Source organism: Clytia hemisphaerica, unplaced genomic scaffold (assembly GCF_902728285.1).
Source record: "Clytia hemisphaerica strain Z4C2 unplaced genomic scaffold, Clytia hemisphaerica genome assembly, whole genome shotgun sequence".
Taxonomy (NCBI): Eukaryota; Metazoa; Cnidaria; class Hydrozoa; order Leptothecata; family Clytiidae; genus Clytia; species Clytia hemisphaerica.
The window spans coordinates 732322-759988 of NW_027103829.1; the positions used below are offsets into that span (position 1 = coordinate 732322).

The 27667-nt window shown below is 35.6% G+C and overlaps 2 protein-coding genes and 2 non-coding genes across 5 annotated transcripts; 2 read left to right on the forward strand and 2 right to left on the reverse strand.

The window, feature by feature from the left end:
* Nucleotides 1-1931: 1931 nt before the first annotated feature.
* On the forward strand, nucleotides 1932-15852 carry LOC136806804 (protein CUSTOS-like). Of its 2 annotated transcripts, none has more exons than XM_067063383.1 (8): nucleotides 1932-2069; nucleotides 13451-13517; nucleotides 13748-13843; nucleotides 13935-13960; nucleotides 14100-14153; nucleotides 14456-14582; nucleotides 14723-14811; nucleotides 15126-15852. In XM_067063383.1, the coding sequence occupies exons 1-8, from the start codon at nucleotides 1991-1993 to the stop codon at nucleotides 15239-15241; spliced, it is 654 nt and encodes a 217-aa protein (XP_066919484.1). In that variant the 5' UTR covers nucleotides 1932-1990; the 3' UTR covers nucleotides 15242-15852. The 2 variants fall into 2 exon arrangements, with proteins under 2 accessions (XP_066919484.1, XP_066919485.1); XM_067063384.1 differs by lacking the exon at nucleotides 1932-2069 and adding an exon at nucleotides 9439-9540.
* A 675-nt stretch (nucleotides 15853-16527) lies between these two features.
* Trnae-uuc (transfer RNA glutamic acid (anticodon UUC)) lies at nucleotides 16528-16599 on the reverse strand. The gene has a single exon. It is a non-coding gene; the product is annotated as a tRNA-Glu (tRNA).
* A 166-nt stretch (nucleotides 16600-16765) lies between these two features.
* Nucleotides 16766-16838, reverse strand: Trnat-agu (transfer RNA threonine (anticodon AGU)). Its single transcript has one exon. It is a non-coding gene; the product is annotated as a tRNA-Thr (tRNA).
* A 5265-nt stretch (nucleotides 16839-22103) lies between these two features.
* Nucleotides 22104-26843, forward strand: LOC136806803 (inositol-3-phosphate synthase 1-A-like). Its single transcript, XM_067063382.1, has 2 exons — nucleotides 22104-22460; nucleotides 24771-26843. The coding sequence occupies exon 2, from the start codon at nucleotides 24950-24952 to the stop codon at nucleotides 26438-26440; it is 1491 nt and encodes a 496-aa protein (XP_066919483.1). The 5' UTR covers nucleotides 22104-22460; nucleotides 24771-24949; the 3' UTR covers nucleotides 26441-26843.
* The last annotated feature ends 824 nt before the right edge of the window (nucleotides 26844-27667 follow it).

Sequence of the window (27667 nt, forward strand, 5' to 3'; positions counted from 1 at the left end):
CAAACTTATTTCCAGACAATATCATGTATACCATTCGAAAGCTCTCGAAAAACTATATAGAAGACTTTTAAACGGTTATAGCTGATTTCCTTACCTAACTCGAGATATTTCATGCGCAAGTTCCAATTTTCGCCACACTTTGGTCTAAAATTGACCATAAATAGCATCTTCTGCGTGAATTATCTTGAGTTAGGTAATGAAATCGGCTATACCCGTTTAAAAGTCTTCTATATAGTTTTTCGAGAGCTTTCGAATGGTATACTTGATAATGTCTGAAAATGAGTTTGAAATTTTCAAAAAATTTCGCCCTTAGGGTTTTGCCTGGGAAAAAAAGAAATTAAAATCTTTAAAACCTCGAAATCGTAATAATATATATCAAATTTTCGGCATATTCTTATCATTTAATGCCTTTTTAAAGTCGAAGAGCAACCGTCTTTAGCGGATTTAAGGAATATTTTCCACTTTTAAGGCAATTTTTATTCAATTCAAAAATTCTTATTTTTGTCCAACGATTCGCGATTTTTCAACCTTGCGAAAGATTTTGCTCGCGAAAGTGTGTACGCCTAAAGTACTAAGGGACTACAGTATAAAACATGTTCATTTTAACGCATTTGGACACAAAGTACGTGCTATTCCCATCTAATTAAATCTGACCTCACAATGATGGTGAACCCAATGAAAATATCTCCAATGAACACGAAAAAGTAAAGCCTTTAGAATGTGTGCCGTATTTATGATGACGGATTGAATTGAATCTAGCGACTTCTTTGTTTTCGAGTGGTACATTTTTGAAAATCTGCCGGTAGATTTTACTTTCAATCCGACATTTGTTTGTGTGGAGTGTGATTATTTACGTGGGTCCCGTGCCCTCGTGGGTTCGTGCCCCCGTGGGTCCAAAAAAAAACCCGTGGGTCCAAAAAAAAAACCCGTGGGTCCGAAAAAAAAACCCGTGGGTCCAAAAAAAAAAAACCCGTGGGTCCGAAAAAAAACCCGTGGGTCCAAAAAAAAAAAAACCCGTGGGTCCAAATAAAAAACCCGTGGGTCCAAAAAAAAATCCCGTGGGTCCAAAAAAGAAATCCCGTGGGTCCAAAAAAAAACCCCGAAAAAAAAATCCAACTTCGTGGATTTCATTGGTTGGTTTGGTTCCGGAAAAATAAATGTCTCGAAACATTCTATTGTTTGCTTGTGTGTTTTAAACTGCGGGTCGGTTTTAGAATATATTGTCTGCGGGAGACTGAGGTTTGTAGGGGTTCGAAATACCGTTTTCCCGTCAAAATTTTTGCTGAATTCCGGAATCCCGAAAATTGAAAAAATAATAACACCGTCACACCAGCTTGTACAGGGCAAAAATGTACCTAAATACCGTCACCGTCTGATTTTAAAATACCGTTTTCCCGTCTCTTTTTTCGTCAAATCTCGTAATACCGTACTAAAAAAGGGCCAATCCCGTCACACCGTAAAAGTACAACCCCCCCCCAATATCTAAAACCGACCCGCAGTTTAAAACACACAAGCAAACAATAGAATGTTTCGAGACATTTATTTTTCCGGAACCAAACCAACCAATGAAATCCACGAAGTTGGATTTTTTTTTCGGGGTTTTTTTTTGGACCCACGGGATTTCTTTTTTGGACCCACGGGATTTTTTTTGGACCCACGGGTTTTTTTTCGGACCCACGGGTTTTTTTTTTTGGACCCACGGGTTTTTTTTTTCGAAAATTAATTAGCGGGGGGACGAGAGTAGGAGATTCACTTCTAGCCCTTCGGGTTTCTACTTCATTGGGTTAGCCCCCCTGGCACTGATATAAACTTCTGGTCACTTTACGATGTGGAGTCCGCGCGTTAAAGTCTTTGCGCCGAGTGTGATAATAAAGAAAGGTACTTTCTACAGGCTACAGATTGTTTATGTACTTTCAAAATGGTAGCCTAAAAAGCACATGTGATTTTTTTTTGAAAGCAGAATTTTTTTTGACTTCCAAGAAACTTGATTATGAGCTCTTCTTCAAGTTCAGACACAGACGAAGATGAAAAGCAAAGATTGAAGGAATCTGTCATGGGATTTTCCTTTGGTATATATATTTTTTGTTGTCTGTTGCTAAGGGAAGGAGGGGGTATGTTCACAGACAGTCTAGACCAGTCCGGTGTTTAAGAAGATAAAAACTGCAATACACCGTTTAGGAGTCTCGCCATTTCACGGTACTCCATTGCAGAGGCCCGGTAAAAATGGTAGGTAAAAATGCGCACTTTAGTACTGTGAAAGGTTAGAGGAATGTAAACATTGTGAATTTTTGTCTCTCCTTTAAAGACGACCCTGCCTATGCCCCGGACAGTCCGGGGCAAATGTCTGGGGTCTGAAAAAAATAACTTTTTCCCCGGACCTACGTCCGGGGCTCCAATTTTTGCGCCATAAATTTACCCCGGGCGTATATCGCCGAGCACACTTTAAACCCCCGGACATTTTTCAATGAATTAGAAAAAAGCCCGCGCGGTCAGCGATTCTATAAAAAACGACCGCGCGGGCTGTCTGGGGCGTCCGGGGTAGTCTCTCAAAAACAAATAATACGGACCCCGGGCACGCATCAAAAAAAACCCGGACTGTCCGGGGCATAGGCAGGGTCGTCTTTAAAGAGAATGATTTAGATATTTGAACATGATATCAATGATAATTTTATAAGTCTCTCCTGAAAATTTCACAAAAATTCATCAAGAGGAAAAGAAGTTATGATTAAAAGGAGTTCTTTACCTACCATTTTTCTGCTATGTTTCCTTATGAGAACCAGATGTTTACCTACCGTTTTTTTACGGAGGAGAGTGAATTTTCCGTGATCGCTAAAATCAAAACAATGGAAAATTGGATTGACGCGTGCGCAGTCGACACTCCTAAACGGTGTATTATTGCTCTTTCGGCAATTATTGCCGAAAACGGCAATTTTTTCAAGGATGAAATGCTTAATCAGCAAAATGTGATGTCAGAGGTGTTTGAAAATAGTAAAATTGCATCGAAAAGGTTTTTCGGATTTTTAAAAGTTATTTTTTCAATTTTTCATTGCTCAATAACATGAAAAGTTCTAAAATAATATACTAAAAGATCCTGCATTGATGCCGAAACACAGCCAGAAAGAGATAACAAAACCCCCGTTCTAAATTTGTTTACATATGACTCGATTTTGCTATCTGCATTTCCAACAAAAACCAATAATTGAAAACAAAACTAAACGAGGCACAGTGTGCAGTGGCCTTACTTATCGCGAGGGTGTCAAATACCACTTGTTCAATAATAAAATCAACTTTTATTTCCGAAAACGGCATTTCATTAGGCCATTCCAGTTTTTATTCGTTACCCCCCCCCCCACCCCCCCCCCCAATGGACGACATGGAATTTTCGTAGCAAATTGCTTTCAAGAAAGTCCGGAATTTCCGTAACAAATTAACAAAATACCTATCAAAACCGTGGAATTCCATTACTGTAACCTAAAAAAATCATGGAATTCCAATACTTTAATGCAAAATTAAGTAAAATTCATGGAATTCCGAGACTTTCTCTTTAAAGTTTGCCTGGAATTCCGTGCCAAAATTTATTTCAAAAATTGATGTCATCCATTAGGGGGTAATGTTTTTTTTCTGGAATGGCCCATTTATTTACTTTTTTATTTTTCTGCTGATTCAGCATTTCATCGTTGAAAAAATTGCCGTTTTTGGCAATAATTGCCGAAATTATTGATCGATAATAATCGAAAGTGGTCAGTGACCACCTATCAATTTTAGCGGTGATCAAATACTCACTCGACTCCAGATTATGGCATTTTCTTCAACCATTTTCGATTTGTTCAATCATTTCGATTACTTTTCGATTACCTTTGATCATATAGACCTTTTTTTAAAAAGGCAGCCATGTTGAATAATTATGTACTCCAGCATAAAAACAATGAAACAGCCTTGCATAATTACTGTTTCATGCATATTTTAAAAATTGAATACCTTCGATTGTATTGAGTACTTTCCAGCCTACTATTTTATCAAATATGTTTCTAGTAGCAGCGCATCAAAATAATTTGAAACCAAGTTTACTTTGACCAATTAAAACACGCGATTTATGCGAAAACCACTTTTGTTTTCTCCAACCAATCAGAATGCGCGATATGAGTTATTCGAGGAAACCCAGGGCGAATGCACACAAAATAGCTGGGAAAATGGGGTCAATCTTTACCACCATTAGTTGGTCTTATGTCTTCTAATTTCAGCACCCTTTTTTATAGATAGGAATAATAGGAAGGTCGAAATCACTGATAGACTAAAGATTTTTTCCTCTCTGATCACGCTAATCAAATTCAATCAGCGATTCCGCCCTTCCTCAGTTCCTATTGTCTCTCAAAAAGGGTCATGTGAATGATTAGAAGAGGGATGTCGACATTAGACCAACTTACAGTATGACTGGGCTTCTTTTTGTGCTTTGGTTTTAGCAGGGAGGGGTCCATTACAAAAAAGCGGCATGTATCATGGGGTGGGTGGGTGTTTTCAAAAAAAATTTGCTGTTTAGTACTTTACTATACATGTACTATACATGGGAGTGTCAGGGTCAAATTTCTGATATGCTGTTTAGTATACATGTACTATACAGGGGGTGTCAGGGTCAAATTTCGGATTTTCTGCTTAGTATTTGTGTACTAAAAAGCCAAAATCAAATCAAATTGTGATTTATTTTAGATTTTTGTCGAAAATTTTTTTAAATTCTCAATTGTTTTTGTCAATTTGCGAGAAAATTTTTGAAAATTTTTTTATGGGAAGAATAAAAAACTTGCCCCAAAGTTTCAAGTTTTTTGGCTTAAAATTTTTATTTTATGAAGGGGTGTAGAGGTATATTTGGTAGTTTTCTGGATAGTATATTGTGCTATGTAAGGGGGTGTTGGGGTATATTTGGCAGTTTGCTTGATAGTATATTGTATTATACAGGGGGTGGCAGGGTGTATTTGGTAGTTTGCTGGATAGTACTGGATAGTATATTGTAAAATATAGGGGGTGTTGGGGTGTTTTTGGGAGTTTGCTGGATAGTATTTTGTACATTTTGTACTATAGGGGTGGGTGGGTGTTTAAAATCGAAATTTGCTACAAAGTACTGATACATGCCGCTGTTTTGTACATGGACCCCCCCTGGTTTTAGGTCAGTTTTTTTTGTTTTTTTTTTAAAGATATATTATAGTAATTGGTTATCGAAGTTGTCAAACTTATCAAAAGTAATCAATAACAATCAAAGTACTTTAATGGGATAAACTTTCGCGGGGATTAAATTTCGCGGATTTCGCGGATTTGGGTGTCATCCGCGAAAATCTGCGAAATTAAGTCCCAATGGAAATTTGGAAGGGCCTCATCCGTGAAATATTTCTAAACAAAACTCAAAATATGTCAAATAAACACTATTTGAATGTTTACTGGAATCAAAGAGGTGCAAATAATATGTATTTCAACAACCAACATGTATGATTTGATAATAAAAGTCACAAAATTGTGAAAATATTGGCACCCAATAGTGCCACCCGCAAAATTAAGTCCCCGCAAAATTTTTGAATTTCGCGGATAGGCCTAACCGCGAAATTTAATCCCAGCGAAAGTTTATCCCATTAAAGTACTCGAACGGTTAGTATCGATTACTTTGATAATTGAATTTATCAATACTGTCTGGTGTACCGTCTAGTTATAAACTCTTACATCAGTAGGATTATTAGAAACTAGGCTAGTCTCTTTTATCTTTCCATTTGAAACAAACAATGCTTACAAGTTGACACAACACATTAACAAGTAATCCCTGTAAGATGTTTATACTAAAATCTGCAACAAAAACAAAAGTGGTCTCTCCTACTCTACTGATTGCTTTGCAATGCTCCTTCGTGGACTGTTTATCAATTTCAACCAATGAGATTGACGCATTTTACAAAGCCCTACTTTTAGGCGCCCATGACCTCTCGGCGCCCATGACCTCTCAGTGCCTTGCACGACAGGCGGCTGTAAAATCTATCCCTCCATAACACTTCTTTTGATTGTTTCAATGTGTGATCCTAAGACATAGGTTTTTTTGTCATCTTTAATTCTCTGAAGAAGGAAGCGTGAATTTGATGCGAGAGTTAGATTTTCAACAAAGTGCTGTAGAAAATCATTGAATGAAAGAAGAACTTTTTTAAGATCTCAAATATTTTCATTTTTTATTGGTTTAATTAAAATGGGGGATTTGGAAATTTTTTTATGTTTAGTTTTTTGCACAAAAACCTGAAACTATGGGCAAGCACCCTTGTGCTAAGATGTTGGCTTGAAATCGAAAACAAAACCACTGAAAACTAAAGTGAAATTGGTCCCCACTCCAAATAAATCTCATAATCTTGATATATTAGTCTATACTGACAGTTTTTCACAAAATTTCCAGTTAACTCTCATATCATTGATGGCAGTACGTGAGTTGACCATCAATCATCAAAATCGTGGGGATTGCTTTATAAGAATTAACCTCTGCCAGTTTAAAAGGGAATGTGTACTACTGATAAATCAAAACAAAAACAGAATTGATGTTTTTAGAAATCAAAATATTAGTTTTAGATAACAGATTTGTAAAAAAAATTGGCTTTGATTTAAAAAAGTTTTTGCATAAGGGAATCTTGTATTTATCAAAGCTTTTTCATGCTAAATTTTATGTTGCATCTCCTTGGGATGCTGGAGATATGAGAGGATTTTTTCACAAATATCTTCACAAACATGCTGAAAAATCTCTCTTGTTCTTTCTGTACAGTATGTGCTTATAATTAAGTCAAATGAAAATTTTTCCTCTCTCAAAATAAAAGAGGACATGTGTTGAAAGAATGTTATGATTTTTTTAAGACCATTGTATTCACTAGTACACACTTCCTTTAACACAATCATGTGTCATGAGAACCCTTTTTATTACATAATGCTCTTACCACTAGCAGCTCAGAAAAATTTGTGTGTTTTCATTTAGATGAAAATAAGCTCTCATGTGCTTTTAATACACCCTGAAAGCTGACAGTTAAGCTAGGCTAGACTTTCCTCATGTCTCCTGCCCATTTCAACAATAAAATGTTTCTACAAACCTTTTTGCCTTTCCATCCGCTATACAGGGTGTCCCAGTAAATAGTCGTGTTCTGACACAGGACTTTTTTCCGGGACACCCTGTATAGTCGTTTGGGGAATGTGACAGTCTATTGAATAAGCACATACATTACTTTCCCTCAGCCTCCGTACAAATGGGATAAATTATCTTTTCCCTGGGTAACTGCTGTGTTGTACCAAAAGAATTAATAAGATGACGTTATCATTAAAAAGAATTTCTGCTGGAGTAATTTGTTATTCAAAAGACTGTTGTGTTCTCCCAAAACGGCTATTGAATTATGTGCAAAAATAAAGCTGTGGTTGGATTTAGTTGGAAAATATGCAAAACATATACATAAAAATCTTATAAAGAAATGTTACCTTAAGGGAACTTATTTTGGCGGGAACTAATTTTGACGAGGGGCAAAAATCCTGAAAATTTTTAATTTTGGCGAGAACTTATTTTGGCGATTGATGAATTTTTTTCATTTTGGCGGGAACTAATTTTGGCGAATGACAACGTAAATCTGTTCTATTTTGCCTTGTTTGAAGCTTTTTTTTGCGATCTCAAGAAGTTATTTAATTTTGGCGAGAACTTATTTTGGCGAGTGAGCAAAATATTTAATTTTGGCGGGAACTAATTTTAGTGAATTTTGTCTAAATTCGCCAAATTCGCCAAAATTAGTTCCCGCCAAAATAAGTTCCCTTAAAGGGACATAACAGTACTTGCGAAATTTGTAAACAAACTGTATGCAGCAGATACAAAATCAAAACAAATGTCACATGTCAAAATAAAAAATCAAACCAAATTTTGATTGTTCAATTGTTTTACAAGTTTGTTTTGGACACGTGGTTCGCGCAATGTTTACATTTTACTACTGTAATGTCCCTTTAAGGTATACTCATTAGAACAATAAAAGATTTCTTTATTCAGAAAGAAATATTTACAAAACCATTAAAATCATAGCATATTCTTTTTTGATGCTATTAAAAAGTTCCACAAAGACAGAGTACACACACCAAACTTTCAAAACACGCAAATTGAAAAATTATTTCTGTACAAGAAAATCTTAAAACAAGGTCAAGCGCAAGAAGTTGGTAAAATCAAGTATTTTGCCGATATAAATCAGGGGGTTCAGATTAATATTTTGATTTGATCATTTATGGTGCTATTCCCAGGAGAAAAATTTACTGTCAGCCGAACAACGATTATACTTGCACCTTTGCTGCTGATTTTTCTGCTTGAGTTATGGGTCAAATGTTATGGTATTTTGAAGTGCTTGTTCTAAGAGATGAGAGGATATAATAGTTTCTAGTTTTCAAGAGAAGCAAATTTAATCTTTCTTCTACAAGATTACACTTCAATATAATAATGCTAATTAGTCATGTAAGTTCTATATTAGTATATTATCTTACTATACTAAATTAGTTTATGAAAAATGTCTGTAACGCTAGCCCAGTAACATATGTTAAGGTTTCTAAAATTTGAACGCCGCAGCTGGAAAACCTATCAACCTTTGATACAAAAAGTCTCGCGCTAAGTCTGACAAGCGTAGAAAACTCGGATTAGAGAAGACTCTACACTGCTATTTGTAAACGAAAAAAGTTCTGACGTCAATTTCATGAAAAAGTACTGCGACGTCACAAAGTTTCAAATAAAAAGGTGTGGCATTTTTGTTGCACGATTTCGAATTATTTTATATCAACACACGCAACAAAATCCAACATTGTTGTTTGATGATTAAACTTCGTCTAACATTATTTAAAAAGGTTTCAATGTTGGTTGCATTGCATATGCGCCGGTCTTAAGCTGTCCGCATGCGAAGCCAACAAACGGGAAAACCTTCAGTGCTCAATCGCAAAGCGCGAGCCTCTCCTTCACAACTAAGGCTTTTTCTTTCCTAGAAGCAACCCTCTCACCACCTCAGACACCTTTGGGCGTCTGCAACGACGGGTACCCTCGATAATTTTGACAGGGTCACTATGGCATTTCATTGAACACAAACTTCCGTTATCTTAAAAAGACATATCATCGAGGCTTACAGACACAAAATTTTGACTAATGTAGAAAGTTTAGAAGTATATTTTTTATTATGTATTTGGCATTTTAAGCCAAAACGATGTCAGGAATTAACCCACATTATAGTATTTTAAAGGCTTTTGATGCGCAAGCAAAACCGTTAACCGGCGTTTACGACGACGGGAACCGTCTAGTTATATCTATATTATTTTAAGTAATTCGGACTTCTTTTCGTATTTGAGAATTTCCAATTTCTCTTGCAAACACAAGTGGCAAGCTTTAGACATATTTGAGTAGGATTTTACCAACTTTTATCTTGAATCATAGGAATTTTGTGATTTTTGGTACAAAGGTGCAAAATGGTGATTACCAAAATATGAAGGAGCCTGATTTTCGAAAAAAAAAATTTTGGGCCAATTTGGGCCCAACAGGTAGGTCCATAAAAGTATCGCTTGTTGTATTTAGTGTTGTTAATCGATAGTTTGTGACCGTAATATTGCTGTTTAAATTCTTGTTCAGTTAGACCAATGTAGACTTTCTTCTCGTGATTTGGGGCTGTGACATTGTAGATCACAGACGTTGTTTTGCACTACACAATTCAACAAAGTGTCCCATATATTAAAATACAACCGGCAGGGTTGCTCAGCACACAAAATGAACTGTTTTTTTAGCACATGCGTAAACCTAATATAGTCACGCTCTACAAAATTCTGTGGCGTGGTGAGGCTTTCTGAAGAAGATCGTTAAAAGAGGGGCATAACTAGAAATCATACCCTTAAGGGAATTAATTTTTGCGGCAACTAATTTTTCGCGAGACAGCTTCCCTCGCGAAATAATTTAAATTTCGCGGGACTTATTTTCGCGACTGACTTTGACTGTAAATTTTTGCGAGAATTTAATTTCGCGAATTGGCAAATTTTTTCAGATTTTCACATTTTTCGTTAGTTTGATTACGAGATTTTGTGTGTACAGTAGAGTCTCCTTATTAACTCAAGCGGCTACAAGGAATGAAACTTTATTCAAATTATAGAGACACTCGAGTAATAGAGACTCATTTAAGAGAGTTTCTTAGCTGAAAGAATTTTTAGCGTAAAAAACTTAATTTTCGGGAATTTAGCGAGAGATGAGAGTTTGAAAATTTTCACGAGGGATTATATTTCGCGAAAAAGGCGAAATTCGCAAAAATTCGCAAAATTTTATCCCCGTGAAAATTTATTCCCTTAAGGTAGTTTGAAGGAACATTATCCACAGAAAAATTTCGATTTTGGAGGATTGCAAAGTGATTGGATTCAGCTACAAAGAGCCTGAAAAGACAAAATTTAAGAGGTTTCATTTTTTCTACTTTTGATTTGTTTTTTTTGGGCCGTTAATATAAGGGTGAGGCGGGAAAGGGGTTAAGGCTTAACAGCCCTCAATGCCGTTAAAAAATGTGAAAGTATTTTGTCGAAGGTCCCTAATTGTTTTAGTATTAACAATAAAAAATTACGTCTCGAATCTCCTACAGTTTTCAAGTGAATCGATGTTTGGTAATCAGCAGAATTTATTAACCTTATTAGGGAAAAGATTTCGAAGGTGCTAATAAAATGTAAAACGATATAGGTTCCTTCAGATTTTTAGAATTGATTTTTGAATTTTTCATTACTTAAAATACCAAAAAATACTTCAAAATAATATCTGATATGATCCTGCATTTATTCTAAAACACAGCTATGAGGAGAAAACAAAACACTTATCTTAAATTATCTTATCTTAAATTTATACAAACCTTAAATTAGATTTTACACTGTTAACAGGAGAAGTAAACTAACCTATCAACATTTCACACCCGCTTCATAGTTCGGACCCCCCCTTTCTTAAGGGGGGATGACACCTTCCAAAAAAGTGAAAGGAAGGGGGGGGGGTCAGAAATTTTCATTAAAAAGGGGGGGAAGCAAGGAGGGGGGGTCGTTTAAGAAGGGGGGCTTACATATATTGTAAATTATTTTCAAACGCTGTTATGAAATTTGGTCTGCCTGAGAGGAAGCTCTTTATTTTCACTAAAAAGTGGTATTATATTTGCCAGACTTAATTTTTCTTTACTGTTTCCCTTCCCTTTTTACCATAAAAAAATTTAGCCCAAAACCCTTGGGGGATAGGCATTTTTGAAGGTTGGGGGGATGCCAAGAAGGGGGGATCATTTAAGAAGGGGGGGTCAGACCCCTTTCCGCACTATGCGCTTTAAAATCCAGATTTTTACAATCAAAAGAATCACCATTGTTTTGATTTTCTGTGAAATTTGAGAAATTTTTCTCATAAGGCGGGACCAATTTAATTTGTTGTTCTACGGGCCCGACCGACCCTATTTTTGCTAAAGTCAAAAAAACAATACTTTAGGCGTACAAACTTTCGCGAGCAGAAACTTTCGCGAGGACGAAAGATCGCGAAATTCACGACATTTACTTTCGTGAATTTAACAAAAAAATATTTTTCCCGAGCATAAACTTTCACGAATCAAGACGTAAAATTGAGAATTTTCACATGGAAAAAATGGCCTAGAGGGACAAATACTTCTTGGATTGGCTTGAAACATTTGCCCTTTGACTTATTAGTCTTTTAGCAGGCTAAAAAGTGCCATAAAAGTTACATTTTATTCAAAGTTTGAAGTTTTACAGATTTTCTATTTTGTCAAGAATTTTTCGCGAACATAAACTTTCGCGAATTGCCCTTCCTAGAATTTTTAAAGACATTTACTTTCGCGAAAAGGGCTAAAATTCGCGAAAATCGCGAAAGTTTCTGCTCGTGAAAGTTTGTACACCTAATAATATTGAATTTTCACTACAATATATTTTACACACTAGTTATTTGCAAGAATTAAATTTAAATGAACTGAAAATTAATTCAAGAAATTGAAAAATTTAGAAAATCAAGCATTCCATACACTAGAATTTTAACATAATCTTCATCGAAGATAAAAAAATATTTTCGGAACCTTACCAACCCTGATAAATGAAAAATTTATTCTTATTTTACCGACCGACCGACCCATATTTTTCTAACGATCTGCCCGTAGAACAACAAATTAAATTGGTCTCGCCTAAGAATTGGGAAATCCTAAATTAGGAATTACGTTTCTACGTTTTCTAAAATCTGAAATTTGGGAAACATTTTTCCGAAATGGACAAATCAGGGTAAATTAGAAAAAAGTGTTTTTTTTTGTCAAAACTATGATTATACTTTCAATAAGATAAATACACCCCTGTCTCTGTGACCCAGTGGGATCCACCCCACTGGCCACCCCAGTGAAATTTTTTTCCAAAAATGGCTCATTTTTCAGCCCCACTGGACAAATCACTCACCCCACTGGAATGTTGTAGTAAAAAAACAACCCATTGAAAATGATAAAAGGTTTACACATACCCCACTCGAAATTCCCTTATTTTAACGTACCCCAGTAGAACTTTTCTTTCAAAAAATCACCCCACTAGAATTTCTCCTTCCCCTTCTTTAAAGGTGAAATATCCGAAAAAGCCAAATAAATCTGCTCGCTTCGCTCGCTCGCCATCAAATGTTCCACTTCAATATATTAACTGTATTTAACCCGACTTCTATGTCATGGTCATTTTAAAATGTAAAAAATGTCAAACGAGAGGGGTTGAAAATCAAAATTTTCTCTGTCAGCGCAATAAACATTACTAGGTTCCAGAGTTCATAAAATTTGATATAACCTACTGCTCCTCTATAGCCCCCTTCCCCCAGACCTCATTACATTTCCTGTTACAGTGTAAGAGTAGATTCACCTGATCAAGATGATATTTCTAGCTATATTTAGTAGCATGTAAGAAGCAGATTTTTACTAGCACTAAACCAAAAGTTAGCCAGCACCTTCTATCGTTAAAACACGATAAAATTAAGCGGTCTACAGTCTAACACACAGGCTAACCAAAATTTAGCTCAAGCAAAAAATTCTTTCTCACCCCAGTGAATGTCAAGGAAATTTTCGCCACCCCACTCAATATTTGAAAGAATATTTTTCACCCCAGTGAATTTCAGGTTTTTTGATTCTCACCCCACTGGGTAATCAACACCCACTGGGGTACAGAGACATGGGTGTATAAATTTTTACAGACAAGAAATAATTTGCACCCCCTATGTTGAGGTCTTTTTTGGGGAAGATAACCTCCTCAACATACGGGGTAATAACTGTTTCTGTAATAGCCCAATTTTGTAGTTCAGTGGTTTGTAAAATATAATCATTTCACTTCCAATTTCATTTTGTCACATTTTACTGCCAATTATTTCCTCTTCAACTTTATTTGGTATCTTTCATTCACCCTCAAATCAGCTCAAATATATTTTTAATAGACAATCCTTTGGAGAAGCAGAGCAAAAAAGATGGCTTCCTCGTTAAGAAGAAAATGAAAAGCATGAGGTAACTTCTTTGCCAAAGAGTCTTAATTAGATATAAATTTGTAGTGCTATATTACTTTTGCAATGTCTAGTCTATGAATTGTACAAATCGAGCTATTTGCAAAACTTTATCTCTTTTGATGGAAATTTATTTTCTGAGCCAAGAAGATTCTAATGTCTTCTATAAGACACTTGCGTGAGATTGTTGCTCCTTGCTTTTACAAGAAAGTTTACTATTCAAATCTGTTTTAGATACCCTCACGAAGAGGATGCAAGAGAAAGCGTTTTGAACACAACACCTGAATTCCGTAATTTTGTTGGCAAAAAACTTGACACTTATCTTGCCAGGTAAAACTTTTTGTAGTATGCTATTGTTTTTTAAGAATTGTATTTTTAAGTAATATGCCTTACAGCATTTAAATTTTTTCTATTTTTTCAGTGTGTTAGAAGATACATCAGAGCAAAGTGAGTAGTCATAATGTGATTCTTGATTGGTATTTCTTTTTTATAAAATTTGTATTAACCAGTATTAATTCACTCAAGCTTTGTTGTATTTGAACTTACAGAAAGAAAGTCACTTTACCTACGTTTTTCTTTATTGAAGGTGGTGAAAGCTCGAATAGAAAAGAAGTGAAAAGTGACCAGAACGCATATGCAGGTTTATGATTTCTCAAGTTGTTATATCATTATTAAGTAGCTTGGCCCCAACTGTGCGATAAGAAGCAAAAGAATGCGACAGAAATTGAGGGGACAGTTCTCATGTTTATTGCTTTCCTAAAATTTGGCAAAATAAAAAGTCTCCAATTCTACCAGCCAATTTTCTTAACAGTGGTAAGAAGTAATTCAGTAAAAGAACTTGTTCTTTTGAAATTTTGCTAGATTTCTGCTTTCGAGCTGTTTACAGATTTTGAGTCAGCAGACAAAATCAGAGTAAAAATAATATGAGTCTTTCTTTTCTAGGCATCAAATTGCTGGCCAAATCGTCACAATTACTCTTGGATGTCGACAATGAAGAAGGGAACAAGTGCAAACAAACGAAAGAAAACCAGAAGAAAAAGAAAAGAAGATATTCTTCCTCCAGTAGCAGGTTTTAGTTCTTTTTTTTTTGTTCTGTTTCAGCAGTCTGTTCTTGATCAAGTATAATTTCTCGTTGAATAATATTAACAAGCTCTGGAGTTAGCACTATTATTGACAAGAAGGGTTAAAATTGTATGTTTCATTTTTCAGTGACGACGATGAGTTGGACAGACTTAGATCGGCTGCCGTAACATTTGATACGATCGCCAAAGGATCAGCTATTGCAGAGCATCAAGCAGGTGATTCACATGTTTGCTGAACTTTAAATCATTCAACCTTCCTCAGTCGAAACATAGGTTGAAGAAGGATTTTAAAAAGAATCTAAGATTTGATATGATCCTCGCTAATGCTACCTTAAACATGGCTATTATTAAAATCCTAGCTATAATTATTAAAAAGAGTACTTGGGTCATGGTATCAATCGCTCATCTATAGATCTGAAGGGTTTTCTTTCAAATACATATGCAATACTGACTGTTATATTTTGCAAGATATGAACAACTTTAAGAAAGCACTCTATCATTTGCTATATATTATATTCTTATTATTTCAGATTGTCATCAAGAAACAGTTGAAAGAGAGCCTTTGGTGGAAAAAAAACCTAAAAAGAAAAAGAAGAAAAAATGCAAAACTGAAGACATGGGGGAAAAGCTTGCTGTCAATGGATGAGGTTTTTTGACATTGATTTATGGTTTAATATTTCGTTCTCAAAAAATCCCAAGTCACAGGAGACATTGTAGGATATCCATGAATTTTGCTATTGTCGGACCTTTTATTTTGGAAATGTGGATTGAAATATTATTTTGGATGCGGTGGTTTCATGTCTTTCATCGTCTTATCGGCATTTTCAATAGGTCTTTCGATTTGATCAATAATTTCATGGATATGTTCAATGCTCACTGCGAAACAGTGTAAACACTCAGACTTATGGTTCATCATTCTGATGCTTACATGACATTTATTGTTGATGGTTTGTGTCATGATGTTAAAAGAGCTAGAAACATTTTGCTTTGACTTCTCATGTTGATTATATTAATTGATTGGCTGCAATACTATGTTGAGGGGGTGTGATATGGGAAGAACTCTGTCGATACTTCATGCCTTTAATAATATCATACGACCATTTTTCCATGTGGTCTGTTAGAAAATGTCATAAATGGGATATCTTGTAATCTATTTTGCGTTAATGTAGTGGTGTGATCCTCTCCTCTCGTGTTTCAATGAGAAAACAATCATTTCTTACAATGTAATTAATATTACATGAATGTTACTGTCAATCATATCAGCTTCTTGTCAATCAACTTTGATGATGTTTTTCTGTCGTAAAACTACGAAGAAACCATTGCACTATATTACCAATTTACTGAGAAAAAGCTTCTCCTTTAAAGCTATAAACTCAGTTACACTATGTTTGCCTTTCAAAATGCCCTCAAAATGTAAATCACTCAATGCAGTATAGATTTGGGTTTATTCCACTCTAGTTATTTCCCATCGTTTTCATATTCAAAAGCCTTCAACTTTTACCCCCATATGCCCTAGTCTACAAAGATACAGACACTCAGCTTTTAGCCCTCACTCAGAATTTGAGCTTTACTTTACGCTCGAATCGAATGAAGATATGACGTAAGCCTATCATCTACCCGCATCTACCCTTTCTTCAATAAAAACTTTTTGAAGTTTCACTCACTCACCTTTTACTCAATCAATCGTAACATGAACCAATCAATCAAATACGTTGTCCTGGTTACAGCTTATTTCAATGAGAAGAAATGTTCTGTTTGTCTGTGGTTTGAAGGCATTGAAAATCATTTTCGTTTAAGCTGTTTACCCAGCTTTTAAACTATACTAGTCGACACAAACTTTCAGAGCAGCAGACATTCCCATCTTTTAAGAGCGTGAAGTTTGAATCATCTTCAGATTGATAATGTTACCATCATTTGGTTGAAAATGATGTCCTCCCGTGCGGGGAATCGAACCCCGGCCGCCTGGGTGAAAACCAGAAATCCTAACCACTAGACCACACGGGACATATTAGAAAGTGCTGTTTACAAAAATTTATAAAATAAAACCACTCTTTCCAATGTTCAAGAAGGTGTTTACTTCAGTTTAAATTTTTTCAAATGTTGCAAGACTGAAAAACATATCCTTCAGTATATTATGCTTTTTCAGTGCAACTACCTCGAGAAAATTGAGAGGCATTGCCCGGATTTGAACCGGGGATCTCCTGTTTACTAGACAGGCGCTTTAACCGCTAAGCCACAACGCCACGGTTAGTTCAAGTAGCGACGAAATACAATACTTAATTTTCTAGTACGGTTTTTGGTTTTGTTGCTGTTGATGCTTAAAACAGCCCATCTGTTCACGTTAATCTTACCAATAAAGGGGGGTTTGTACTTTTACGGTGTGACGGGATTGGCCCTTTTTAGTACGGTAAATTACGGCCTTATTTTTTGTCATTATGCCGGTATTTGAACCTGTACAAACCGGTGTGACGGTGTTATTATTTTTTGCAATTTTCGGGATTCCGGGATTCCGCAAAAATTTTGACGGGAAAACGGTATTTCGAACCGCTACAAACCCCCCCCCCCCCCCCCCCCCCAATAACACTTGCTTGGAGAGAGGGTACTGACTTTGAACTACGACTCGTCAATTTTGAAGAAGTATAGATGAAAAATGACTCCTCTATCATAATAGGAAACACTTTCTGTTGAATGGTTGCAAACGGAATTATCTGAGGGTGAATCCAGGATATACAAGGTGTTTTTGCTGGTTTTTTTAAAAGCAGCATCTTTTAATCGCGTCATTGCCGCCCACTGATCGATCGCCCAAGAAGTTGCAAAGACATAGACATATCATCCATAACTAAAAGGCAGACTACCCAAATGAAGGCTTTCGAAGTCTTTGAACCACTTCATATCTTAACCACATCACACATCAGGATATTCTGGGGATATTCTACATTGTACTGAAAAGCTTTTTCGCGCATGACACGGGTTTATTTTCTTCTTGCCTGAACTGACGGAAAAAGAAGACGAAAAGTAAAGATCGTGATAAAATTTTGTTGTTGTTTGCGTGATTCGTTACAAGTGTATTTTCCATTCATTTGTCTGTTTATCTGATAGTTTGACAGTTTCTGTACTTCCCAACCTTGAGTGTATTTCACGTATACTGTAAGAGGTATCTTCTCTATACGGCAATGAATTTTGAAATATCCGTAGACAACGCCTTACGTAGTCACGATTTCCGGAAAATTTGACAAAATACAGAGAGACTGGACTCCACCTAATTTTCTGGGAAAAAAAATCATTAAAAGGATCAAACAGGTTTTTGGCTACCCCCAACCTGGACTATACGGTGTTGCGGAATTTTTTGCAACATCTTCAACTAGCTCTGTAGCTCACTTGAAGTCAAAGGCCAACTAATAGGCAGGAGTAAGTACCTCTAAAAAGGCACTTAGGGAAATCCAAGGAATTCAATAGGGAAAATCACTTTTCATGTAAACCCTGTCAACCCCCAAATCGTAAAAATACAGCTCCTACCCTTGCTTATTGGGAGCGCACTTAGAATGATCGAGAGAATTTGTTTGGTTGTGGACTGAAGGGGTAAAAAGTGTGTTTGATGGAGATATTCGAGTGTAGGGGTTTGTGAGTTATGAGTTATGTAGTAAAGTCTAGGTTCTATATATAGCAGTAGATTATTCGTGTTTTTTTTTACATTTCGATTTAATAAGTTATCCGTTTAAAAGTGACGTGATTCCTTTATTATGATTGACAAACATTGTCATCCATGCTATTATAATCATCTGATATTTCATGATGATGAAACGAACGTAGTTAATTGCGAAACATGATCTCATCATTCCATCCAATTATCTCAAACACTTTGATCATGTTGATGTTTTTTTCTCGTACCACCCGATCAACACATAACCCTTTCGCATCAGACCATGCATACACATTTTGTAATGAGCCTTATTGGATTACCGCAGCCCGGTATCACGCTATCAAGTGAAAGCATGACTCTTTAATCGCTGTTAGTCAAAGAAAATCATCGTTTTTTTAATCGTCTCCTCTTACCTGACCCAACCAAATAATTCATATGAAGCAATTGTGATTCCTTGGTGTCTCTCTTTTCCAGTGGGCCTTCATCCTTTCATACATCAGCTTGGTTCAAGTAGGAGCATATTGAAGCTAGAGTTTACAATTTTTACTTTGATAAAACTCTGGTAATGTCCGAGTGGTTTTGATAGCTGACGACTTTTTGTTCAATTGCTCAATTTCATTCATATTAGAGGCCCCCAGCGGACCTTGAATTCACACAATTTTTATTTGCAATTCACTCAGTTTCTGTTCACGCAAAGATTTCCAATTCACGCATTCACGCAAACCGCTTGGGGCAGCATGTTATTTAGGCTTCTGCTCATCATCTAGCGAAAAAGTTTCCGTTAGTGGATGCCAGCAGCCTAAGGAAGTATAGGTCTGCGAATCAGACTACATGTTATTCTGTCTCCATTCCTTTCCATTAACGATTCTTTTCCTGGCATCACTAGCAGTATCAGTCTTCAGACCCCCTGATTGGAATTCGGTTAGAAGTTAACCTATATCATTAACCTTGCCTCTGACGGGGGTGTGTTGGAATTCCAAATGTCTTTTTCTATAATCTTACGTCAACACGAAAACCCAGGTTAGGCTCTAGTTGGCCCTTCTGTAGATACCAAAGCCAACATCTTTTTAAGCACCGGTTAAAAAAATTGTCTTTCCTGGCCAAACTTTATTCGTTTACTACCTGCCCATCTCACTTTTACGTTTGCTCATCACCCGATAAACAAGAATTTCTGTCGAGCTGGTCTCCAATGTCGTCAAGTAGTCTCTTTCACCATAAATTCAATGTTTTTTTTCTGTCTGACATCTTAACGAAATGGCTATTTTTCATTTCTATAACTCGAAACTCCCCTTAACTTACAATGCTGCCCCCCCTTGGTGTTCAAGATCACGGAAATTTGACTTTATTACAGTAATGGGGCTTTACTTCAGTGCTCTTGCTCTTTTTATCTTCAAAGTACCCTTTCATTATTTGTTTACATTAATATGTTTTTGGTGAGGTATTGGAAGGACCCAGTTCTTAGATGCAGGAGATGTCTCTCCACTTTTGTTGTTCGAACTTTCCCTATCACACCACTCAATATGTTTTGACGCCAACTTGTTCGAGGGTTGGTTTTGAAGATATCGGTTTACCAATTACTCATATATAAAGAAATACACAGTCTATCAAATTTTATTTGAATGTAATATGATGGAGCTTTTGAAAATTTAACCTTTCACCAGGGTTTGCTTTCACATATTTTTATTGACATCAATTTACTGCCCAGCTAGTACACAACGTTGTTTCAACGTTCATCTAACGTTATATGGACGTTGTGGACGTTAGATAAACGTCGAAAAAACGTTGTGGTGCCAGCTGGGTGATAACCTGGTATATTTGAACTAAGTATTCGTAGTTCAGAACGTGCATTTTAACCTTTATCCTTTTAAACCTTAGAGGATTTTCTAGTATTTACCAATAATTTAATGAATTATTTCACTGTGGAAATAGATTTACGTAGCATTTAAAGGGGACCAAAGCGGTTTGTATGATGGCGTGATTAGGGTGTTTTTTCTTGCCTGATAGGGCAATTATTCTAGATGCGATGCCGGCGATGCTTGATAATGACCGCTATTTTTGCGTGAATAATTAATTAATTTTGTCAATTTTCTAAGCTTCTGGCATCCTCTAATGGTTTTGTGCTCCCATACTACCTACGGTTTTGTAGATATCTGCGATTTTCGTAATCCTGATATCGTGATAAGTGCAAAGAATTTAGGGGTGCGTGTTGAAGGGTGCCGTTGGGAAGTACCGTGAGTATTAGAGTATTAAAGCTCCAATGAAATACCAATATTTTCTCTTATGAAAACTTGGCCTCTGGTACCCAGGGTAGTTGTGAAGGGCAACTATTTTGTAAATTTTAATTTTTCACCACATTCCCGAGCAGCAACTTTTAGAAATCAAGCGTGCGCATAAAAAACAACAAAAAATTTTTTGAACATATCTTTTACGTTATAATTTTCTCAAACCCTGATTTTCTTTCATTTTCGTTGATTTCTTTTGTAATGCGGGAATGCCATTATTTCCCGCGTGTACGCCACTTTCCGCACAAGGGCGCGCGGGCGGTTTTCTGAATTGTTCATCAAATAAGAATGGCGTAGCTAGCAAACAAAGAAATAATCTCGTGGTGGACTGAGTCGAAGTTAGTTCTATTCACGACTTGCTTAAAGAGATGGCGTTTTACTGGTCCAGGCAGTATAGTTCTGATTTAAAGGTTTAATATTTTGGAATAGTAAAGAGCTTTCTTTTGTATTGGAAAATATTTATCTGTGCTTTATCAATTTGATATGGATTTTTAAAAAGAGATTTTTGGTTAATTAGTTGTTTTTTATCGGCTATTTTTCGGAATATTTGGGGAATATTTAGACATTTGATACGAAGACTAGCATTTGATTGGCAGGCAAGAAGATTAGAGTAATTTATCTTAGAGTTGTGTTATTTTTAAAATATGTTTTTTAATCGATTTGTAGGCATTTTTTTTTTTAATTTTAAGTCTGAACGTCAGCGGAGATGTGTAGTTATTGTGCGCTTTAAAAGTGAACAAAATCGGGAGTTAAAATCGAGAAATTTTCCATATTTTCTCGCTTCAGAAATTGATGCGAGTTGCAGTAAAAATTTGTACAAGGTTCAAAAATTAATTGGATTGAGAAAAACTGCTATCGTACGTTTCAAAACATCACAAGAAATTGCTCAAAAAAATATCGTTCAACTTTTCTTGTTTGATGAATCGCTGAAAAAAAATCAGACCATATCACACCACTTTCGTTTTCTCTCTCGCGCCTGATTCAACATTATGACGTAATGTTTTCGAATTTTTGATTGATGGTTCGACGCGCGCGAAAGAGAAAAACATTCCATTCAAAGTGGTATGATACGTCTGGTGGAACAAAGGTCGGTCGTGAATATTTTATGAGTTATTATAAAGGGACATGGTTTCTATGAAACCCTATATGTTTTGATTGTAAATAAAGCTTTTTGTTTTGTTACATGGATAGATTTTTTAATACAAAGTTGATTTATCTTCTTGGCTTTAGATTTTTAATAAATATCATAAAAAGTTGAAATTTTTTAATCAGTGGAGCTGTTAATTATCCTTTTATTTTATTGTTTTGAAAGGGATTATATAGAAACCAGTCTTTAATAGACGGGAATTTCCACATGTACATTTCATTGAGAAATCAGTCGATTAAATGGATCATAACAAAAAGAGAGACTTGTAAGGGGAAAATGTTGAGATGTTACGATGGACTTTCGTTCTCTCAAACCATGGAAAGATCGCTGATTTTGTAATTATATGATTGTTATCCTAATCCTAAATGAGATTCCAATACAATATTTTAGAATCAGGGTGTTTGGTTGTCAATTAAAACCAGGTGTTTCAAGTCAGAATTTATGTTATTTTTCAGGAAAAATATATAAAAACGAAAACTCATTTGGGAGTATAAAACAAGCTGTTATTCAAATTCACAACACACGGTGTATTAGAACACAATGTTATGCGACGATGTTCAATTATATCTTGTCCTCTTTTGTGGACTATTGTTATTGTTGAAACAAAAGCTTTGCCCCCGGATGAAAACACCTGCAGCATACAGTATAAATTCAATCACTCACCCATCATGCAATCATCAGAAACTTGAAGAACAAGAAGACAATCAGTCATCTAAATATCTTGATTACCTTGGACAACTCACTCTTGTTAGTAAACTCAACTTTATCCAAGAAATTTTCACAGTCAAATCTCAGAGTAAGTTATACTTTTTTCATTTTTTAACTTTTACAGTTTTAGCCTAGTTAGACACTGTTCTGGTAAAACACCCTGCCCTTTACTTACCTTTACACCACAATATCTGAATATAACACTTTACCACTTTTGATCTTTCAACATCACTAAGTTTATAACTTACAAAAGGGTATACTCGTATTACATTATAGCTTTTGGAAAAAGTATAGCAACGTTGACCAGAGGGGTCAGTACTAAGATCTAGTACATCATGATGTTTAGTGACGTGGGTGGTATATTCAAAGAACATTAAAATCATTTTAGTACCGTAACTTGGTCTAATAGACCTTTTTTCAAAGAGGCCACCCTGTTGAATAATTATGTAGTCCAGCAGAAAAACAATGATAAAACCATGCATAATTATTACAATATGCATGATACAGTAACTATGCATGGCTCTATCATTGTTTTTATGGCTGGACTAAATAATTATTCAACAGGACGTCCTCTTTGAAAAAAGGTCTATGTCGACACCCCTCCTCTAATTCCGACACCCTTTTTATTAGCTGATAGAAAGATTGAAACTGTTTTTCTTTGCTTGTGGTCACATAGTAATAATCCTTTTCCAATCAGTGATTCAAGCTTTCATATTATTCCTGTCTCTAAAGAAGGGTGTCGGAATTAGACGAGGGATGTCGATATTAGACCAACTTACGGTACTATGGGGTACTACACGTTCTGACGTTGTTTTTTTTATTAGAACATCCACAATGTTTGAAATTTTCAGATTTTTACCATTTTTTGAGCATTTTTGCCCATTTTTCTAAGATACCGGCTGTATTAGAGTCGGTAAAACCTTAAAATGTTCTTAACTTTTCCATAACATTTCGGCCATTGAAGCCTTATGTTCTTATATAGTTTGTTCTTATAAAAAAATGTGTAAAATACTTAAAAGGGTGATTTCCAGTGGGCACCCCCCCCCCCCCTTCCAGGATTCTGGGGAGAGGTTGACAATTTTCAAATTTTTTAAATCGGGTGGGGGTTGAGTTGACGAAAAATTTCAGGTGGGGGTAACCCTATACAAGTGGGGGTGGAAATTTTCTCAGTTGGGGGTTGTGGAGTTTTTTTGAGTGTATCTTTCATTTGTTGTGAGAATCTAGTTGAAAAAAAAATTGAAAAAACAATCCAAGAAAAAAACTAAAAAATATTTATTTTTTGTCCTCCAATTTCTTCCTCATATTCATCAGGGGACTTCACTGGTATTTTGAGCGTTCGCAGGCAAAATTCTTTCTCCTTTCTTATCTTTTCTCTTATATTACTTAAGAAAAGAAAGTAAAATAACTTTGATAACTCTGATTTTTAATATTCTACAGTCTGTCCTGGGTGTATAAAATAAAATTCTAAAAATCTTAAAATGAAATGAAATGAAAAATAATCAGTTCTTGGTATAAAAGAAGATGAATGTAATGCTTAAGAAGATTCAAATTCTAGAATTTGTCATAAAATCATAGTAATTCTACGAGATATCAAAGCAAATCTCCTAAAAATAACATCAAAATGCAAGAATGCCAAAAATATTGCTCACTCTCCAACCTGCTCCAACTACCATCTATTATTTGCAACACTTTGATTTCAATTCTCAATTTTGGTTACACAGAGTAGATCATTTTTCTCACAACTGAAATGCACTTCTAATCTGCCTCACTGTTGTAAAAATCCTTTCTGATAAAAATTGGGATATTGTACAAGTTACCTACAGCACACCTCCTAGGCTAAATTTATCATATCTAATTTCATACATTTGTTTACTTTGAAAATTCAAACTTTATCCTTAAAAGGTCAAAGAGCCCATTAAAAGGTCAAAATTCTGAGGAAATTCTTTTTTCGACTTTTATAATTTCATGCTTTTATATTGTATTACACTGTCATGTTGGGAAATTGCGAGGCAACCCTTCTATGTGAATTGAAAGTCCTGTTGAAAGATCTGTACAACCTGAAATAACAGGGTTTCATTTGAGCTCTCTTGCACAATAGCTTTAGTTTCGAAAACTATAAAAGGTAGAAAATTTCTGATAAAATCTCACATAAAAAATTCACTTGGTTTAAAAGTTGAAAGAGAAAAGAGGAAAGGTAGACTTGACTTATCTAGAACATCTTTGAAGGTGTGTACATGTTTTAAAAATATCTGCATAGCTTTGAGTATTTCACCTCGATAAGTTTTTGTATAAACTCTTTGGAATAGTCTTAAATTTTCTAAGGACTTTTTGTGATTCTTACTTACGAAGTTTTTTATATTTTCAATACCTAACCTAGTTTTTCTTTTTTTCTCTACAGAATCATCATGATTGAAGTGAAACAGTTGCAACGTGGAATACACCTCTGACGAGATCCAATCCAAATACATTTACCAAACGACCAAAGTCGAACGTCCAACACCTCAAAGGATCACCGTCACACCTGTCGATGTTGAAGTTAAATTCAAAGTCCAACGACATGTCCCTAAGGTTGGAGTCATGCTTGTGGGATGGGGTGGCAACAATGGTACCACTTTCACTGGAGCTTACCTTGCCAACAAACACAACATCTCATGGAACACCAAATCTGGTGAAAAGCAACCGAACTGGTTTGGATCCTTATTGCAATCATCTACAGTCAGTCTTGGCTTCAGTGAGCAAGGAGAAGAATTCGTTGCTATGAGAGACGTCTTACCAATGTTACAACCAGATGACCTCATTATCGATGGATGGGACATCTCCTCTCTCTCAATAACTGATGCCATGCAACGGGCTGAAGTCTTTGATTTCGACCTCCAACGAAAACTTGCTCCATACATGAACGACATGAAACCAAGACCTGCCGTCTATCGTCCAGACTTCATCGCAGCAAACCAATCGGACCGCGCGGACAATGTCGTGCTTGGATCGGCCGAACAACAAATGACCACCATCCGCAAGGATATCCGTGACTTCAAGGAGAAGAACAAACTGGATAAGGTGATCGTGTTATGGACAGCAAACACTGAACGATTCTGTGACGTCATCCCTGGTGTTCATGACACTGCAGAAAACATCTTGGATGCCATCAAACGTGATGAAATTGAAATCTCAGCTTCATCAATCTACGCCTTGGCAAGTATTCTGGAAGGTTGCGCGTACATCAATGGATCTCCACAGAACACCTTTGTTCCTGGTGTTATTCAACTGGCTGAAGAACGTAATGTTTTCCTCGGTGGTGACGACTTCAAATCTGGTCAAACGAAAATCAAATCAGTACTGGTAGACTTTTTGGTTGGTGCAGGCATCAAACCAGTCTCGATTGCCAGTTACAACCACCTTGGAAACAACGATGGAAAAAATCTCTCAGCACCAAAACAATTCCGTTCCAAAGAGATCTCCAAGAGCAATGTCGTTGATGACATGGTTGAATCCAATCGTATCTTGTACAAAGAAGGTGAAAAGCCGGATCATGTCGTCGTCATCAAGTACGTACCGACCGTCGCCGACAGTAAACGAGCGCTAGACGAATACACGTCCGAAATCATGATGCATGGTACGAACACCATCGTCCTTCATAACACCTGTGAAGACTCGCTTCTCGCGACACCCATCATTCTTGATCTCGTCCTCTTAACCGAATTATGTCAACGAATCAAAATGCGAGTAGGTACAGGTGAATATCAAACCTTCAATTCAGTTTTATCGCTACTTTCTTACCTGTTGAAAGCTCCACTTGTCCCAAAAGGCACACCAGTCGTTAACGCTCTCTTCAAGCAACGGTCTGCTATTGAAAACATTCTAAGAGCTTGCCTAGCCTTACCTCCACAAAACCATATGACTTTGGAACACAAGCTTATGGACATGCAATCAGTTTACAATGAGATGAAGCCACAAGCTCTTATTTCTTCAGACAAGAAAGGAGAACTGAACGAAAAATCATCGCCACCAATGCGAACCAAATTAACGAACGGACATACAAACACACAGAAAGAAATTTCTATCATTTAAATAAAAACATTTTGAAAAACGAAACAACTGTATTGAAAAATTTTTAGTTTATTTAAGAATAGATTTGTTTTGAATCGTAACTAGTAATGTAAATATTTAGATATAATGGTCAGGTAGGGTTGGAAATGAATTGAGCATTAATTTAAAAAGATTTTTACACTCCGATAAAATCTATTTTAGGAAAGGAATCACTGTTAGAGATCATAAAAGCAAATTATTTTGAAAATAATTCATAGTAGATAGGAATATGGTTTGATAGACATAGAAAGTATAATTAATAGCTATTTGATTTATTTTTTTGATATTATGTTTTGTAGATTATTATTTTTGATAGCTCCCGGTGAGCACTATAATATCATGTAAATTCTATAACATTGTTAAAGACTATTTCGTCGAACCAAAATTTTGATTTTAAATTTGTCTATTCTTTGATCCAAGTTTTCGGCCTTCATACCGTTTCGGATTTTTGTTTTAGTAAAGTAACTTTACCATAGCATGGAGGTATAAAGAAAGACAGGAGATGAATTTGTCGGTAATTGGTCGTTAAAGTCTTTTGATTTCTTTTATGTAATAAATCAAAAGAAATTCTAGGCTCGCCCGATGAAATACGACTTTTTAGTAGAACTCAAGTTTTCTCTGAACATTCTTACTATCAACATCGAAGATTTCTAGCCTTCTAATATACGAGAATAAAATAAAATTTAGCTCCACGCAGGGGGGGGGTCAGTACTAAAATGTCAGACATATATGAGTACTAAAAGGATTTTCAAGAATTTCTTGCATACCACCACCTATTTTTCGAAAATGTTATTTTAGTACACATGTACTAAAATTATTTTGATTAATTTAACATAGATACCACCCATTTTTTGCCCTTTTACGAGTTTAAATTTACCAAAATGGGGTCATTGTTACAAACCTAGTCGAATTTAGCGCATCAATCTGCAAAATGATATAATTTTATTACTAAACTGTGCTAAACTGTACATAAAAATATTTTAAAAAAATATTTAAAAAATTTGAAAAATTCTGAAAGATTTCTGAAGATTTTTTCGAAAATTACTGAAAAAAAAATCAAATTTTTTCCAAAATTGTTAAAAAAATGCTCCATTTTGGCTAATTTTAGAACAAAATACTAAGATTTTTCAAATTTTTCTTTAAGGGACCACCTTTTTGGTATTTTAGTACACATGGTACTAAAATTATTTTTGAGCTTTTTTGCAGTAC

Excerpts from the sequence above, each read along its gene's own strand:
- LOC136806804 (XM_067063383.1), top strand. The coding sequence starts at position 1,991 with ATGAGCTCTTCTTCAAGTTCAGACACAGACGAAGATGAAAAGCAAAGA. Across the intron at positions 13,844-13,934 it reads CTTGACACTTATCTTGCCAG|TGTGTTAGAAGATACATCAG; the intron begins GTAAAACTTTTT and ends CTATTTTTTCAG. Across the intron at positions 14,154-14,455 it reads TGACCAGAACGCATATGCAG|GCATCAAATTGCTGGCCAAA; the intron begins GTTTATGATTTC and ends TTTCTTTTCTAG.
- LOC136806803 (XM_067063382.1), top strand. The coding sequence starts at position 24,950 with ATGCTTGTGGGATGGGGTGGCAACAATGGTACCACTTTCACTGGAGCT.